At 37.4% G+C, this 19,792-nt stretch overlaps 1 protein-coding gene across 2 annotated transcripts in view; it reads right to left on the bottom strand.

The window, feature by feature from the left end:
- SOHLH2 (spermatogenesis and oogenesis specific basic helix-loop-helix 2) overlaps window positions 1-19,792 on the bottom strand; it is a 51,748-nt gene that overhangs the window by 29,882 nt on the left and 2,074 nt on the right. For both annotated transcript variants that reach the window (XM_032403181.1, XM_032403182.1), the window contains exons 2-5: window positions 12,241-12,455; window positions 2,672-2,733; window positions 2,491-2,595; window positions 879-978 (exon numbers count right to left, since the gene is read on the bottom strand). In XM_032403181.1, the coding sequence (XP_032259072.1) occupies window positions 879-978; window positions 2,491-2,595; window positions 2,672-2,733; window positions 12,241-12,455 (482 nt within the window). The remainder of the gene's footprint in view (window positions 1-878; window positions 979-2,490; window positions 2,596-2,671; window positions 2,734-12,240; window positions 12,456-19,792) is intronic.

Raw genomic sequence — 19,792 nt, 5'->3', positions numbered from 1 at the left:
TGTTAAATAAGATCAAGAAACCTGTTGATATCTCTGTACTATTTAAGTGAGCACATCTTTGGTTTACCCACACTTATTGGCTGCTAAGTCTTTTCCTCGTTCAAAATAGTAGATGGTCACGTTTCTACAAATAGTTGATGCTCACATTCTACAAATTCCGGAAGTGACTGACTCAAAATTCTCACCATCATCACCCATGTCCTCAGCAGCTCTGTTCATTCCTTATAGCCCTATGCTCTATTTAAAATCTCCTTGGAAATCACTTAAAGTGAATGAAAGAAATTCACAAAAACTGAATTTTTATAAGCAGATAATGCTAGCACGAGAAAGGTCTGACCCCAGTTCAACTTCCTATTATCCAACGCAAGTTTAAATATTAGTTCTATCAGTCGAAGAGGTGGGGACAGAGACAGAGAGACCTTTCTTAAAGGTTGTTTTCAGTAATGGGGGGGGCAGATTCATGAGTTCAAAAAAGACGTCAGAGAGCTTAGTGGTAAGTGGGTAACATCTGAGGCTGCTCTTGCCTGTTTAAATACTGGGGTTATATGTAAAATTTTTGTTCGAAGAAGATTCTACTACTCTACTATTCCCCAGTGTTGGGGAACTTACTACCGTGCAATTCACCCTTGTCCCCTGTGGCCAACCCGGATTGCTATGAAGTACTTCCTTTTATTGAAGTGAATACCTCTGCAATATGTATCCATAGTCCCAGTTTGGGACTCTGAAATACAGAAAAAGTCCCATCCCCCTTCTATAACACAACCTCTTCTTCCTTTTGCATCACCCCTAGCACTTGAACTAGTGTTCCACAATCAGTAAGTTCTCCAGAAGTTATACAGTAAGAACTGTTATTATGAAAAAGTGAAAAAAAAACTAACCACGCAAATAGATCAGTAGAAAAATATCCCAGTTGTTCACTGCAGGACTTCTGCTGGGGCAATCCCGGTTCTTCAGGCTTCACAGAATATTCATTCTTAACTGAAAGTTTTAAAGGCAGGACTATTTTAATTCCAAAATCACTGGTGGGGATGATGTTGATCATACATACACATCCTCATCAAAAAGCAGTTGCCACTTTTTATCAATAGATTTTACAAAGCAGTATTTTTTGAATAGAAAGCAATCTATAGATTTTAGTTTGTAAAGCATGAAACCACCCACGTTAGAACAAAAAATGAAAATATACATTCTATTCACTCCAGGACATTCTCTTTTAACCAGATTCTAGTAACTTAGTGATAGGTGTGCTTAAAACACATTCAACTCAGTTTATTTATTAAGTTCTTATATAGAGGTAAATGTCAGAGAAAGAAAGTATGTAGGAGTCTATGGTAGGCGGCTGTATTGTCAAAATATGACATCTGATTTTTCTTTCTTTTTTTTCTTTTTTTTGCAGCTGCTCATCCTCAGAGCAAAGATGAGACAACCAGAAGCAGACATGGTTATGACCAAGAGGGAGGGTGCTAGACAGGTGGTGATGAGCAGCTGTTCTATGTCCACTGAGAGCCAAATACGAGGTTGCAAAGAGGATCTGGGTCACCAGTTAGCCATTTCCAGGAAGAACTCTGAGGCTGCAGGGGCTGGGAGCCACTGGAATGTTACAGAACAGACTCACTAATCTTCCCTGAATGTTAAAAAACAAAACAAAACAAAACATGAAAAAAGGAGGGGTGTACTGAGTCCTATATCATCTGGAGTAGGAATTTATACAGGATAATCCTGAAAGTGTTTTTCAGGCCCATTTTAAGAAAACATCATCATAATTTTAAAAAAATTCCTAGCTGGTATCCCAGGCCTAGGAAAACCATAAATAGTCATTGACCAACAATGATTCCAGTAGAATTTAATTTCAGAAATTGAAGTCTGTCCTTTTATAAGCCAAATTAAAGTTAATTTAATTAGCTTAAGTATTTAGATGCTGGTGATACACATAATACAATGTAGGTGAAGAATTTAGAAATGGGAGGTCTAATTGAAGCATTGACATTAATTATCTGTATCTAAAAATCTAAAACAGAAAGGATAACCACCCTATTAACTTAAAGAAGCAAACTAATTTATGAGCAAGTGTTTTGCAAAGCAGAAAGTGTGATACAATTCAAGGTTAGTGGCCCTGGCTTTTAGACACTCATACAATGACATGATTAATTCCATTTTAAAGAATAAGGAATGATGGTAGCAACTAGGGCACTAAAAAGAAAAAGAAAAATCCTGTGCCTGCCGCAGCATTGTATTTGTCCTTGGGCAACACATTTTCAACTTTGGAAAATGTAAATTTTTTCTTCACAGGTAGAGAACGTATGTTTCCTTTTATTTTATTTACACATCTTCCCTTTAGACCATGATTAATAGGGACTACCTGTTCTTTACAGTACAGTCCTTAGCAAATAAAAGGCATAAGTGGAAAACCAACTTAAAAATGTAGAAGTATAGCTTTTGTAGAATTTAATTAGAATTTTTCAAACCTTTGGATATTTGGTTTTCACTCACCAGTATTTGAGAAATAGATTTTCCAGTATTTTACCACAATACTCATTTTCTCGATGGTCAGTGGCTCACTTAAAGTAATGTCGGCTCCATGCCCTGAAACACAACCTAAGAGTTTTTGTTTTAAATATTGACCTTATGATTTCTATTAGAGAAAAAACAAATATGTCCAGCAGGCACATACCTTTAAAATTTTCAGGGGTGATAAAAACAAACAGCAAATGCGTATTTTTCTTCTTGCCAAATCTGAGAGGAAAGAAGTGTTAAAATGAAGCAAAATCATCATTTAAAAAACTGGGATTCAATATTTTACCTTATTAAGAACTAAACTAAAGTGATTTCCTTTATGTCTGTAGAACTTAAAATGGTGGCATTAATATGGAAATTTAGTAAAAGTAGCATCTCAAATTAGTGATGTTTGAAAAGCTGGACCATTTTTATTCTTGCTTTTAAAAAAAGAGCCTAAATCATATCCAGATTCTTGACCTAACCACCAGTTTACAAGAAATTTAAGGAAAAGGAAATATTTTAAAGAATGCTGTGGGGATGAAATCAGCAAAATCCAGAATGTGAAAAATTCTGTAAGACAAATGACCCCTTTTAAAAATATATATAAATAAAGAGTAAGACACAAAGAAATTAAAACAGAGGAAAGGGAAAACTGAATCTTGACTTGTATGAACTAACAGTTTAAAAAAATCATAAGATGGGGCGGCTGGCTGGCTCAGAGGAGAATGTCACTCTTGATTTGGGGTTGTGAGTTCAAACCCCACATTGGGTAGAGAGATAAATAAAGCTTTAAAAAAAATAAAAATTAAAAAAATCATAAGCAGAAAAATTTGAACACTGACTATTTGATAATTTAAAGAACTATTATTAATTTTCTGGTGTGATATTGTTATGACAGTTATTTTTTTTATTAGAGTCCTTATCTTTTAGAGGTATTTATTAAAGTACTTATGGATGAAAGAAAATGGTATCTTAGATTTTCTTTAAAATAATTCACCAGCGAGCAGGGGTGGGAAGGTAGGAAGGGGCAGAGATGAAACCAGATTGGTCATGTGTTTGTAATTGTCAAAGCTGCATTATGGGTACAGGCAAGTTCATTATACTATTCTCTCTACTTTTATATGCTTGAAGTCGAAAAAAAATGAAACAAAGAAATGTGGTATTACAATAAACTACACTGAGGAGTGCAGTAAGTTGGAATTTCTGATAATTTAATGTGTACTGTACATTGGCATTAACTAGGAGGAAATTATTTTCCAAGGAGAATATTACTGTGAACCAGACTTTAAAGAGAATAGCTCCACTGCCTAAGAAAAAAAATAACTATTCTCTAATGCTTAAAGCATCATTTATTACATTAGCATGTGGTTATACATGGTTATTATTTATTCCTTAAGACAGGACCCTCACTAAACAATATTGTTAGGTTATCTGATATATGCATTGAAAGGAAAGACACACTATTCTATGCTCCAAATTATATTACAGTTGATCCTTGAACAACAGGGGTTTGAATTATATGGGTCCACTTACATGTGGATTTTTTTTGATAAATATAATACAATACAATAGTAAGTGTATTTTCTTTTCCTTATGATTTTAATAATATTTTCTTTTCTCTAGCTTACTTTATTCTAAGAATATAGTATATAATACATATAACATCCAAAATATGTGTTAATTGATTGTTCCAAATTATTGGTAAGGCTTCAGGTCAACAGCAAGCTATTAGTAGTTCAGTTTTTGGAGGTAGTCAAAAGTTATACATGGATGAGAACCACATTTGAATTGAGATAGACTGAATAAAACAAATTGGCATTTCTAAAGAGGGTGGGTTTCTTCCAATTAATTGTAGACCTAAATAGAACAAAAAGTCTGAGTAAGAAGGAACTCCTCCAGCCTGACTCCTGAGCTGAGACACTGGCCTTTTCCAGCCTTTAGACTCAGACTGAAATATCAGCTCTTCTTGGGTCTTGAGGCTGCCAGCTTTTCAAATGAAATTTATACCATTAGCTTTCCTGGTTCTCAGACCTTTGCATTCAGACTGACTACATATTGGCTCTCCTGGGTCTCTGGCTTGCCAACTACAGATCTTGGGACTTCTTGGCTTCCATATGGTATGAGCCACTTCCTTAAAATAAATCAACTTCTCTCTTTCTCTATCTCTAGGTAGATGGATGGATAGATGATAGATCGATAGATAGATCGCCATCCTATTGGTTCTGTTTCTCAAGAATCCTGATTAATATAGCCACACTTTGTTTATCCATTCATCTGTCTATGGACATTTGGGTTGCTTCTACCTTTTGGCTATTGTGAATAGTGCTGTTGTGAACATGATGTGAAAATATTTCAGAAACATCCTTACATGATACACCCAGAGGAATGTTTGGCCAAACGTCTGAGTACCTATGGCCCAATTAAGTTGAAACATAAAAATTAACCATCACAGTGTTATATGCATACAATATATTGACTGAATATATTATTCAGTCTTTAAAAAGAAGGAAAAGATGTTAAATGCTACAATATGGATGAACCTTTAAGACATTATGTTAAGTGAAATAAGCCAGTCACAAAAAAGTAAATACTATATGATTCCACTTATACGAAGCACCTAAAGTAGTCAAATTCACAGAAACAGAAAGTAAAATGGTGGTTATCAGGAAATGCAGAGAGGGGTAAAGGGAGAGTTGTTTAATAGGAATAGAATTTCTGATTTGCAAGATGAAAAAGTTCTGGAGATATATTTCACAACAATGTGAATACACTTAACACTACTGAAATGAACACTAAAATATGGACAGGATGGTAACATTTGTGTTATGTAATTATATCACAATAAAAAAAATACTCTCTGCAAAAAAGTTATACATGGATTTTTGACCATGCTGGGGATTGGTACCCCATCCCTCATATTGTTTTAGGGTCAACTGTATACATAATTTATATATCTGAGTCATGTACAGTGAGAACCCACTATGTGCCAGACTCTGTGCTAGGCTCTAGGGGATATCATGAACAGACAGGAAACAAGGTCTCTGCTCTCATGGAATCAACAGTTTCTGGACAGGGTCAGATGTTGAACAAATCACTGTAGATAATTAAGTAGCCAAATATGTACCCGGTGTTGTGAAAGAAAGTCGTAGGGGCCAGCAGAAGTTCATACCTGAGAACTACCCTACTCTGCAGCCTCAGGCTTTCAGGCAGAAATGCCTCTGTGGCTGACTGGAAGTTAGCCACACAAAAAGTAGAACTGGGTGGTACGGGGGTCAGAAGCAGATAAGCAGTAAAGTATGTTCTGGACAAACAGAACAGACCCTGGGAAAAGGCCCTGGAATATACAGAACAGGTAAGTCTGAGAAGTCAAAGAAGTCCAAGATGGCACAGGGTCTCTGAGGGAGAGACACATAAGACCAGAGAAGGTACGTAGAGCTTTAGGCTGAATTAAAGATTTGGTATTTTATTAAAATGGACGATGGGAAGGTATTAAGCTATTAACATGATTATATTTGCATTTTAGAAAGACCACTCCGTCTATGATAGGATGGATGGAGGGTGATGGCACAGGGTGAATTTGGGAGACCATATTCCAAGTACACAGGTAAGAACTGATGGTAGAGAAAAGTAGACATACCGGAGAACTTTCTTTAAAAAAAAATAATTCAGAATATTTACTAATTACTTCAAACAAGCAAGACAGTGCTAACATGTGACATGCACGCAACTGAGGTTTCTTCAGGCTTGACTCTGCTCTATGAATTCTGAGGAGTTTGGGCTAAATGAGAAAAAAAGGAGAGAATGTACAATTCTATGAGGAAATGAGAAGCTCAGGCAGAAATACTACCACAAAACAGGCATATGTGGGAGGAAGCCAAGACTGACTGGCGGACTGAACGTGGAGGTAAGAAAGGCACACGAGCCTATTGGGATTGGGAGGGCATGGTGGCATGGAGGGTGACAAGAATGTCGCCTGCCACAACATAAGCATTTCCTTTATAATTTTAAGTGGGGTATAATGGAGGTATGATAACTGGATGAGGAAACAGAAGTGGAAGGGAAAAATGGACTGAACAAACAGGACCACAGAAAGAAACATACAAGATGGTCTAGCTCAACTTTTGGAATAAAAAATATTTTGCTGATTCACAAAGAGTAAATTATAAGCTAAAATACTCTAGAATTAGAGAATTTTAAATAAAAGAATCTTGGCTTTCAGAAATATTCTGTGTCTATTTCTTTATTTTACAAATTGATGTTACTGGCACAAAAGTAGGTTAGATTTGGATATGTGAATTTATTTGCCCTCATGATGACTTTCAAATTTCAAGCTTTACATCAGACAGAGTTGGAATTCCTGGATGTTTTTCATTAGCACAGAATCAATTACCATCCCAAACACTTCCCCTGCCAGCGAAACCCTCATTGTGATGCTGTTCAGGAGCTCCACTAATCAATAGAACTCCCAGAATCCAACACACTGGTCTGGAGCTCAGCTGCTCATTCACATTCTCTACAGATCGATAAGCTAAGAGTTCCCAGGATCACCAAAAAAAAAAAAAAAAAAGTCCTCTTCTTAATGAATGAATGTTCCTTAAAACTAAGCAACACAAAAATAAAGCAAAAATCTCTTTCATCCACCCCATTAATAGCACTTCTTCCATATACCAAAATCAAATTGCAGGGTTCTGAGAACTTATGAGTACCTTCTCAGCTGAAATCTCTTGGGTTTTAAAAATTTGCAATTCATTGGGGGACAATTCATTTCTCCTCATGTTTCACACAATACACCATTTAAATGTCGAGACGGTTCCTGAGCCCATACTCTACATACAAGATTGGATATTGATATTCTAGTGTCCCTTCCTATGCCTGTCTCTGGTATTCTCTGGAACTGGAGTAAGAAGCTCAAACTGCAGCAGTACAGATGCCCAGTCTTGCCCCTATCCCCAGGTCTGTCCCTGGTAGCTGAAAAAAATAAAAAAGATCATATAAAGTGTCTTGAGCTGAGTTGTACACTCAACTGACTAAAGAACCTCAGGAAAGCCCTGGCCTCTGAAATCTATCATCTAATAAGAGGACCAGGAGTGTCTTATAAGTCCCTGTGAAACCAGAGGAAATTTCTAAACTCATTTCCTTTAGAGTCACAAGGACTTCAAGGGACAAAAGCCAGTGTCACTTTTGGGTAGTAACCCTCTTGAATACAGTTATCCATTATGCCATCTGTGGGCCAAATGCAGCCAAACTAACCTGGCTGGCCTATTTGGGACTTGTAACAAATAATGTTCTTTGCTAATGACTTAATTAAAACAACCATTTTCAATGAGAAAATTGAGAGCTTTACTATCTATACATGTGAAAACACTAAGTTCACTTGCTCCTAACAGGGCACCTCTGATAAAATATAGTTGAGTTCCGAGAGTTTATTCTGGTCAATAGTGATGGTTGGTGTGCTCTGTTTCCATCATGCTATTCTTCAGAAGAGCTCTTGCTGTGAACCTCCTAAGTCAGGGTCACACATTTACACTCAACCATCAATTTATAGAATAATGTTTTTAGCAAAACTACTTCGATATTTTATTGTTATTTTATTTATCATCAAGCATTCAGAGGGCTAGGTCATGCCAACTGGCTAATAAGAATTACTGAGTTGCTCTGTCAAGTCAAAGGGGTTTTGGAATTAGGGACACAAAAGGACAGCTTGTTAGATAAATCCCTGTGGCTCACAAGATTAGGTTTTCTTAGTGAATTAGTAAGTTAACTGATTGGACAATTGAAACTACATGGGAAAAATAAAATCAGATCTGAACTTGATTTTTCACCAGAGCAGATGGAACAACATTCTGCATTCCTTTGCTACTGCTGAACTACACAGAGCTCACAAGAATCACAGAATTCTAAGAACTGCAGAGACATTTCATGGAATGGAAAATCACAATTTCAGACAGGATCCATACATTGCTGATGAGTTTAAAACATATTTTAATTTTCCATACCTGGCTTTGGAAGGTAAAGTATCAGGATGTGTCTGAATTATCAAGTGTCTGCTCTTTGAGTGTGGTTCAATTTTGGAAGTCTGAGCCAAACAAATGAACCCTAGGACTGTCTTAAAATATTTTATCAGTGGGTAGTATTTGAGTTCATTTGGCTCAATAAAAATGTATTCATAAAATGAAATCAAATTGGGGAGTACTATTAAGAATGTTAACCTATAATTGAGATGTGCCATATTTCTTTTTTTACGATTTTATTTATTTATTTGAGAGAGAGAGAGAGCGCGCGCACAAGCAGGGGGAGCAGCAGAGGGAGAGGGGGTAGCAGGCTCCCCGCTGAGCAGGGAGCCCGACACAGGGCTCCATCCCAGGACGCTGGGATCATGACCTGAAGGCAGATGCTTAACTGACTGAGTCACCCAGGCGCCCCTAAGATGTGCCATAACTCTTGAGAATATCAGTCTTAAAGTACCAATGTTTTTATGGACGATTAAAATTGATCACTAAGGGGTGCCTGGGTGGCTCAGTCGGTTAAGCATCTGCCTTCAGCTCGGGTCATGATCCCAGGGTCCTGGGATCTGGCCCCACATCGGGCTCCCTGCTCAGCGGGAAGCCTGCTTCTCCTTCTCTCTCTGCCTGCCGCTCTGCCTACTTGTGTTCTCTCTCTCTGGCAAATAAATAAATAAAATCTTTAAAAAAAAACTGATCACTGATTAGCTCCAAGCTGAAAACATAGTTCTTCTATAAGCATAAATTTAGGAATCTTTTTAAATAAGCTGCTTACATTTTATTCTAAAATAAGCCTAACAGGGTGCCTGGGTGGCTCAGTTGTTGAGCGACTGCCTTCAGCTCAGGTCATGATCCTGGAGTCGCAGGATCGAGTCCCATATCAGGCTCCCTGCTCAGCGGGAAGCCTGCTTCTCCCTCTGCCTGTCACTCCCAATGCTCATACTCTCTGTCAAATAAATAAAATCTTTAAAATAAAATAAAATAAAATAAGTTTAACATTACAACTAACAGGCTATATACTTCATTCTTATCGTCAGTAGAAATCCATCTATATTTATATAGATTTGTGATTATGGGCTCTAATACTGCAAATAAGTGGGGACATTTCTATTCTATATGAAGCTCCTCATTAGCTGGTGAAATGTATAAAGTCCCGAGAGAGAGAAAAGTAAGATAAATAGTTGTATATTTTGCAGGACTCATCCAGATTTTGAGATATTACAAAGCAACAAGGATCTAAGAGGGAAAAATCTAAAATACAGCAAAAGAAAAGCTAAACAAGACATTTCATTTTGGTTTAGACATTAAATGTCAGCTCAAACTCAAAAGATACAGTGCTTTAGGAGTGATGAAGGTTTAAATGCCTTACAAATGGGGCAGTAAGTTTATTGGACTCAATACTCTAAGAAAAACCAAGGTTCAAAAATATAAACAAAAATATAAATGTGTATAAACCCACAAGGGTTTAAGTAATTCATAAGTCATAAACTTATCACAGTTCTGAGGGTAAGAAAGGGAATTCCACAGACATCCTAAGCCTCTGAGGCCGGCGTCACAAAAGGCAAGGATCCCACAAGAAAACCATCCCTTTTTTAGGACGGAAGACAAAAGCTAGAACGCACTGTCTGCCCTCAACGGCATTTCTTTCACACATCCACGCAGTCGCTCACTCACACCCGAGCTAGGGACTGAATACTTGCTATTCGTCAAGTCCTATCCTCGATATTGGGAATGGCAGAACAAGAGATAAGAAAAACCCACCCAGGTGTTTTCAAATGATCCTCTTTTCCTTTTCAAACAAATATTTTTATAGCAAAATAGAACTACCATATGTGTTTCTGTATATTTAGTGCCTTCATCTACCTTCTCTTCCCTGAAGAGGAGTCTTCAGCTGTGTTATTCAGAGCAAAGAAACCACCAGTGGGGAGAACCCACAGAGATGAGCATCACACAGGGAGTTCTCTCCTCTAACCTTCTAGCTTTTAATAATTGCAACTAGATATAAAACTTGTTCTTAAATAGAACTTTAATCTTATCCTGTTCAAAATGTAGCTTTAATGCTGAGCAAATACAAAGCCTTTGCTACATTCGGAGGGACCTGGCTAGGCTCCTACTCTTGGAATGAAGAGAGAGATCGGCCACACTAATTTATACAGTACTCTTCCAAAATGATATGTATGTTTAGTTTATATGAAGTGTGGCATATGTTGAATCTCAGAGGTGTGAAAGAAGGGTCTTCAACACAGAAGCCAAGTAATTACAGACTTTTACAAAGAACATGAAGAGAAAAGAGTTCTAGTCTGAGTTTTGCAAAAATGAGTCACGTGGCCTTAGGCAAATCACTTCACCCTTCGTTGTTTGTCATGTAGGGATGACAAAACCCTGCTCTACCTCCCTCATAACACTGTTGTAAAAATGTTGAAATACTATAATAAATGTGATATTATGATGAGGTCCCAGCCAGGGGAACTCTATTTATAGGAGTCGTCTTTTAAAGGTATGTAATAAAATAGGCATATCTTCAGAAGGAGGACAGTTCACAACATATCTTGGAAATGAAATCCACTTTGAGGTAGTTTGCCTGGTTTGTCTAGAGTTCATATTCCCGGTGGAAAGCCAAAAGAAATGCAGAAGATCACCAGTTCTAAGAAACCTCAGGAGCTGCATCAGTCTCTCTTTTTAACAAGGAACTTATCAATTTGGCTTCTTCCCATTTCAACTTTTCTTGTCGCCTAACATGTGTTTGCTCTTTTTTATTCAGGGATAACAATATTGTCTCTGAACATTCTCCTGTAGACATGAAAGGCCTATCCTGTAATTATTACAAGTCCTTATATATTCCAATATTATCTGCGATTATACTTTCTCTATCAAATCTTCTCGTAGAAGGGGAAGAAATTTGTTTTGACCTAACCTTGTTTAAAAACATCCGAAATGGGGGGCACCTGGGTGGCTCAGTTGGTTGACCATCTGACTCTTGATTTCGGCTCAGGTCATGATCTCAGGGTTATGAGATCAAGCTTCATGCTAAGCGTGGAGCCTGCTTGAGATTCTCTCTCTCTCCCTCTGCCCCTCCCCTCCTCTCTCAATCTCTCTCTCTCAAAAAAAAAAAAAAAAAACCAAAATGGCTCAAAATCCTATGTAGCGAGGCAAGAAAGCACCTCACTCTCCCACCACCAGACTCCAGATCTCTAGAGTGGAGTGGGTCAAACAGAAGCAGAATGTCTATGGAGCTACAAGATGAAACAAAAATATTGGATGTGATATCGATCTGGACTCAACAGACCCAGAGAGCCTCGGGAATCTTTCACATTAGAACATCTTTGAAAAAGATAATTTTAGATAATTTTAGAGTTAAGAATGCTCACCTGCTTTAGTATCTGCCATCACAATTAATGAACTCTGAAAAGATGTGCCATTTTAAATGACATAGTTATTAAAAAGGAGTACCTGTGGGATTAAAGTAAGTACTATATACCAAATAAATTTCTATGACCAATTAATTCTCACATTCTCATCCACATCAATTACTTTTTAAATTAAAAGGATAATTCTTATATTAGCATGTCAAACTGGCAATAAAAATGGTAATATGTATACCTATTCTACCCATGAAAATATCTCTCATCTTCAAAATTAAAGCATAAATAGTACCATCTTTTAAGGTGTTTTTTTTTTTTATAGAAATGGCTTTCAATAAAAACTATTATAAAGGTACAGAGTGAAGGTTTTTGAACTTCACCTAATTAATTTGATAGCTCCCAGCTCCTCGGCCGTTGGTAAAGGAGTCATCTTCAGGAAAACCATGTCAAAGGGGTGGTCCTTCAGAAATGCGGCTGCCTGCCCCACATCCCTGATGGTTATGGTGACTTTTGCCATATTTGAAAAGGATTTCTGTGCAATATCTGCCAAGTACTGAACAGTGACATCTCCAACTAACAAGAGGTCTATTTTTGCCTGAAAGAGAAGGAAAAAAGCAGAAGTACCACATAATTAACATCTGAGCATAGAGAAGACGTCATGTACTAGAGGATACAATAAATAAAGGTGACAACACAATAACCGACTACAAGTAGACTGAATGGTCAACTAGAAGCACCTCAGGGATGGGAACTATTAATTTCTTGTCTTCATTACCTAGGGTGGTGAATGGATCTGAAGGTCATGCTATTTTTAAAATATTTTTGCATACAAATGCTATTCTACTGTGGTTTTCCTGTGGGTTTCTCTCTCATCTTAGGGACAACAGATAGGATTCTTAAGGCCCAGTTTCCCAATCACTCATCCTGCTGAAAAATCTGTTTACTAGTGAGAAAAACAAACTGGTGGCTCTCCCAAACCATTTATTTTGATGAAACATACATTCCAGAGAGCAGAGTAAGAACCAAATTCCTAAATTCCAAGAGACACTCATGGTCTTTTCTTTAAATAGATTATACATGCTATTCAAAACTCAATATTTTGGAGCCAAAAAAGCATCTTTCTTTCCTTTTGGGGTTATTTTCAAGCACATTCAATAAAAAAAAAATATAATTTCCATCTTCACCTTTTACTTTCCTATGTTTTATTCTCTATAGTTATTGAGCACAATCCACTCTAACTGTTAAAGAATGGGGATGCTTGAATTAATGCAAACAGTCAGCAGAGAGTTGGAAATGGCAGATCACAGACAGGTCCACGTGAGAAAACAGATTTGGGAGCTGATCAGACTTGAAGCCTAAAGAAGTGGGTGAAAGAGTTGGAAATACCTATGAAGAGAAAGCCAGCTCGCCAAAGACACAACTCTGCAGGGCAGGATGCTGGTGAGGCTGTCCCACCATGGGGATTCCTCTCCCCTTCAGCCTCGTTTGCCAGGGCTTGCTAGAAGGAACATGTGAGGTGCAAGAAACTAGTCAAGTTCAAAGTAAGCAAAACTTCGGCACTTCTCATTTCTATCTGCCTTCTAATATTCTTCCTTCTTTTGTTAAAAAAAAAAAGAGGTGATTCTTCATTTACCCATTTAATCCCTCCATAGAGGCAACCACTGTCAACAGTTTGGTCTATATCCCTCCAGATGATTTCTACCACACACACACACACACACACACACACACACACACACACACACCACACAGAGCTTTTTTTTCATAAAGGGGGTATTATATATATTTTTTAAGATTTTATTTATTTTTTGACAGAGAGAGAGACACAGCGAGAGAGGGAACACAAGCACGAGAGTGGGAGAGGGAGAAGCAGACTTCCAGCGGAGCAGGGAGCCCGATGTGGGAATTGATCCCAGGACCCTGAGATCATGACCTGAGCTGAAGGCAGACGCTTAACGACTGAGCCACACAGGCACCCCAGGTATTATATTTTTAAAAGTGAGTTGCTTTTCTTACTGTAGTACAACAATTCCTTGGGTCTTTTTAAATGTTAACCTTCATATGGATTCTGCACATGTCCTCATGTTTGTTCCTAGATATTTCAAAGTTCTGGAGTCATTGTAAAGGGAAAAGCTTTTCTCACTATATTTTCTAATTGATTACAACTAACACAGAGAGTGCTACTAATTTCTGTATGAAGAATTTGCTTCAAGAACTTTATGGTATTCTCTCTTTAGTTCCAATATGTTTTAGTTGATTCTTCTGAATTTTCGACACATATAATCATATTGTCTTCAAAAATGATATTTTGCGGGGGCGGGGGGCGCCTGGGTGGCTCAGGTGGTTAAGGGTCAGACTCTTGATTTCGGCTCAGGTCATGATCTCAGTGAGGGTCATGAGATTGAACCCCGTGACAGGCTCCAAGCTGGGCTAGGAGCCTGCTTGAGATGCCCTCTCTCCCTCGGTCTCTGCCCCTCCCGCCACCCTCTGCTTGTGAGTATGCATGCACACTCTCTAAAAAAAAATAAATAAAATAAATGACACTTTACCTATATCCAGAATTTATGCTTTTTATTCATTGATCTTAAAGCACTGGCTAGAACATCCAAAACAATGATGAATAGCAGGAGTGACACAGGGCATTCTTGTCTTGTTCCTCAGTTTAGTGGGAATAATTCAAATGTTTTTGCCACTAAATATGATACAGAAAGTTTCTGGTCCATACCTGCTACCAAGTTAAAGAAGTTTCTTTCTATTTGGAAGCTAAGAATTTTAAATCAGAAATCGGTGCTGATATTTACCAAATGCTTTTTTAGTATCAACATGATCATACCTTTTTCTCCTTTATTCTATATTCTATAGGTAGTGAATTACATTAATAGATTTCCTAATGTCAAGGCATAATTGCCTCACTGGGATAAACCTATAATGTGTAGACTAAATTCATTCATATTATTTTAGATTTTTCCATCTACGTTCATAAGTAAGACTGGATACAATTTTGCTTTATTTATTTATTGTCTTATCTGGTTTGGGTATCTCAGGGTTATGCCAGCTTTGAAGAATGAAACAGAAAGTTTCAATATTGTTCTATGGTCTTGAATATTTTATAAAACAGAATTATCTGCTTCTTGAAATTTAGATAAACATGTCTGCAGAATCTGGGCCTGAAGCCATTTACAGAGATGGATTTTAGAGTACCTTTTACAGTTCCTTAATGATTACCAGTAAATTTAGATTTTCTACCTTAAGTGAATTTTGTTCATATATATATTATTTTTTTAATCCATTTTATCTCTTTTTAAATGTACTAGTTTTTAAATGTATATAATGTTTATTATGTGCATTGTTATTCTTGCTTTCTAACTGGAGATTAATATATAATTAAATTTTCCTATCTTCTTTTTCTTGATGATGCTTTATCAGAAACTATAAACTGTGTGGTCCTCCATGATAGCCACATGTGGCTATTTAAATTTATGTTAACTAAAATTAAAGTTCGAAATTCACTTCAGTTACACTAGCCTCATTTCAAGTGCTCAATATCCACACATGGCAAGTGGCTGCCATATCAGACAGCATAATTATAGAACATTGTCATCACTGCAGAAAGTGCTTTTGGATGGCACAGTCCTCCAAGTGGCACTATGTTGTACCCCACAGATTTTGATATATATTGTGTCTATGTTCATTCCTTGCTAGTTTGTAATTTCACTTCATACTTCCATTTTAACCTCAGAGTTACATTAAACACCTTTATGAAATGTTTTCAATTTTCAATAGTATGGTGTTTTTGGTTTTAGTTTTTAATTTTTTTGGCTATTGACTAGTTGGTCATTTCTTATTTCAGTGCATTGTCAACAGCAAACATATCCTATATGACTTCTTCTTAGAATGTGGATATTTTCTTTGTGGTGTAATACATAGTTTTTGTTAACGTTCCATGGATACTTGAAAATAATGTATATTTTCTGCTGGGCATATATTCTCTAATTTTTAGACAGAACTTACTGTTTTCTTTCTTACTTTAGGTCTACTTGATCTTTTACTTTATGAGATGTGGTAAAATCTTTCTAATTATACAGTTTGTTGAATTTATCAATTTCTCCAACTACAGACTCTGTATCTAATTTTGGGTTAGGTATATAGAGGTTCATGGTAATTATACATATTCACATAAAACATAATTATAATATTTATTATATAATAACCTACAATGTTTATATAGCATATTTTAAATATCTAGACCACACATTGATAATTTTATGGACAGAAAACTATGTATTTGAAATATACTTCTTTGTCCTTTTTAATGCTTTTCACTTGAAAATTTTTTTCTGGTATACAGTAGCTTTTCATATCTTTATTTTGAGCCTTTCTATATCATTTTGATTTTGTGTGAATTTTGTAAATAGCATATATCTGAATTTTTAGGTTTCTTTTCACAATCTGTGATTTTAGTTTTTAATGTAGGAATTTAATTAATTATATTAATGGCATTAATGTACATTAATATATAATATTAATCATAAAACATTTATAATTTAATGTGAAATGGTCTTATTCCCTTCATTTGTTATTTCACATTTCCCATCGACAGCAATTTTGTTTCCTTTTTCCCATGCCTTCTGTTAGGCTGATTGGATTTTCCTTTTTCCCTCCTGCTGCTCCTGTAAGACTTTGGGAGTTAAACCCCTTATTTCTATTACTTAATAGTAGCATTAAGGCCAACAATTCAGTGCTAGTTTTACCTGGTAAATACTTCCAAGGTCAAAAATCCCTTGCCTCTGAACCTTGAAGCTATTGGTCCATTTTCTTCCAGCATCCAGTTGTTGATAAAAAGAATAAGCTGCTTTGTTTTCCTTCCTGTGCTTTTCTCTTTATGCCGTGGGTTCTGATGGTTTTCTAGGAGGTGTCTGGGTATGGGTCTTATTCATCCTACTTGGCACTCAGTGGATCTTTGGCTCTGTAAGTTTCCTTCTATTTCCCAATTCCTTCTATCTTCATCCCTCCTTGGCAATCTTCCAGGAGATGCAGGACATCCACAATTGATCCTTCATGTCTCCATTTTTCTCATAGAGAGTCCCTTAACTTTATTTTTCATATCACCAGCTCATTCTTCAGTCCTTCTAAAGATTTTTATGATTTCAGTTTATTTAATGTGAATTGCTCACTTCTAAGATTTTTTTTTGGTAATTCCTCATAACCTGCTATGTTCAGGATGTGATACCCTCACTGAGAATACAAATCAGAATTTTAGAAGTTTTTTCTATCCCCTTAAAAACCTCTCTGGAATAGTTGTGTCTAGTGTCTGCATTTGTGTCTAGTTCTGTTAATGTCTGGAAATCCTTGGTTATCCAAACATAAATACGAATCAAGGACGAAGTCGACATGTCCAAGTACTCTCCCCAGTGGCTGCTTCCTTTGAAGGGACAAGTATGGATTTGGTGTGAGTGGGTAAGACAGTGGAAGCAAGGCTGGAGACCAGAGAGGCTGGGGCCAGCTCACTGTCAAAATAATAATAACGGAAGGCATTACTCTGAAAGCCAATACTTTATTTCCCTCCTGGGCAGAGCTGCCATTCCTCCTGGTCAATTATAAAAGTTTGGAAATTACCAACACCAGGAACCCAGGTCCCACATACAGTTCATTCTCTTCAGGATGAAGTAGGGGTGAGGGGAGAGTCTAGGGGCCCACCTAGCCCAGGTGATCTGCATATAGCTAATTCATTACCAGGTGAGCACGCTCTGGTCAACTTCCATCGGTTTCTTCTAACATTCAGCCTGGGCTATCACTAGAATTGTTTTCCCTCTGCCTTTCGTCTTTAGATCTTTTAAGCTGTGGTTTTTGTACTTTTCTTTTAGTGGCAATTTGATCACATCTGCTTTCTAAATTTCAAGTTTTCCTGTGGTTTTTTTTTTTTTAATGTTCAGAAAGCTGCTTTGTTTAGACCAAGATTCCATGAAGTGCTATATATTGCATTTGGTTAGGTCATCCTTGGACCTCTAATTTGGAATACCTGCTGCCTCCCCCAACACACTTTTTTTTTTCCATGATATTTCCTTGTTGAAGTATCAGCACATGTTTAAGTATGTCCTACTCTGGGGTCTGGGTTGGACTAGGAGGTTGACTTGTGTGCTCCATTCATCATCAGGAGCCAATCTCATTCACCTGCCCCACGCTGTTTTAAACAGGTAAGAATTCAAACTCCCTAGCGTAGCCTTTCAATAGCTTAATATCAACCCATGTCACCAGCCTCATTTCCTTCCATTTCCCTCAAATGCCCTATGTTCTAAGAAGGCAGCATAATACTTCAGGATTTCTACAGTACTGAGTATCAGGACCCTTCTAGACTGCTTCCTTTTCATTTTATAAACATCCTTCATCTCCAATAGCACTTTAGGAGCAATGTGGGACTCAAAGTTACTGTGATGTTTTTGAATCCAGATTATGAATCTCCACTGTAGCACAGGACTTCTTCTATACCAATATATTCCCTTGTGAGCCAAATGCCAAGAACTGTAATGGTCATTAACAAGTGGTCATAAAAGGAGTGATTATAGTTTTGCTTTTTAATTAACATGGTTAACTGAAGCAACCTATGAGTGTCCAAAACTAACCTATCTACTACAGACAAGGTGACCATTTACCTTCCAAACTGAGACATTTTGAGAATGAAAGGGGGTGCTATTAATAATTGCACTAAAATAAGACATATAAACCAAGGTGTCCTGGGCTATGAATAACTTGTAAAACTTTCCACTACCAAGATTTATTTTCTCTTTCCTTTAAAACATCCTGCCACTTTGCATCTGCTTAAATGTGATTGTTACCTATTTATTCTCTCCACAGATGTTTATTGAGCCCCTACTGCATGGCAGACACTGTGTTGGGAATACAAAGTGAAAAACAGACAAGGTCCCTGCCTTTGCGGGGCTGACATTCTAATAATCCTTTTTTCTGTTGCTACATATAGCTTTCAGTCTTCGGAACACATGAAGAATCATGTATCAGCCTCGGTTCTACCAAAGCTACTACTGATTCTTAACAGCTGGATGCAGTGGGAAGCGGGCAAAGGATTTCAAGGCACACAGACCAGGTTCTGTTGCCTAGTCCAGCCACTTACTAGTAGCTTTGAGTAAGAAACTTGTGATCCTCGTCTGGAAGGTAATACTTAAATCCCGACTATTACCATGTTAGTACAATGCCCTGTACTTGGTAGTTATTGCCATGTTTTCTCAAATAATACCAAGCCTGCACACAGAAAACATCAAATCAATCTGATGGGGAAGGGAGGATGTGGAATTAGAGGGGAAAATGTGTCTCCATCAAGTGGTGAAAACAGCCCCAAATCAAAAGGCTCTTTGCATTTTGTTGAGCCATAGAGAAGGGGAAACAGGGCCCACCGAGGAGAAAAGCCTTAAATAACAGAAATCAGCTGCTCACCTGAACCCTTTCCTACTAGCGTTGAGGTTCAGAGGCTCAGTGCCTAACTTCCCCAGAATCTCTCAGCTAGTATGGAGAGAAGTCAAGAGCAAGCTCTGAGGAGCAGGACATGAGTACTGGGGGGAAATCTGAGAGGAAAGATCCAGAAAGGCATAAGGTCGTGCAGCACCACTAACAGGCCGTTTTGCACACGAGTCTACAGTTCTGTGCCATGGTGCAAGGCACTTCACAGAGGAGCATGAAATAAAGCAGCTCTGGAAAGAACTGCCTTGCTCTCCTGCCAGAGGCTTCCTTCCCTGCCCTACAAAATCCGTGCCTTAGCACACGTGGAATGTTAACAATCAGACAAATTAGAACACTGCCCTAGTCCACTATCCCAAGGTAACTTGAGTTAACTCAATAGCTTCTAATCAACTTAAATCTGAATATTCATTCAGTTAAAAATATCTTGTTGGCAGTGTAATATGAACCCAGGTGACGAGAAGA

Source organism: Phoca vitulina, unplaced genomic scaffold, assembly GCF_004348235.1.
Source record: "Phoca vitulina isolate PV1807 unplaced genomic scaffold, GSC_HSeal_1.0 scaffold5, whole genome shotgun sequence".
In the NCBI taxonomy this organism is placed as follows: Eukaryota; Metazoa; Chordata; class Mammalia; order Carnivora; family Phocidae; genus Phoca; species Phoca vitulina.
This window is presented reverse-complemented; position numbering and strand designations above follow the sequence as displayed.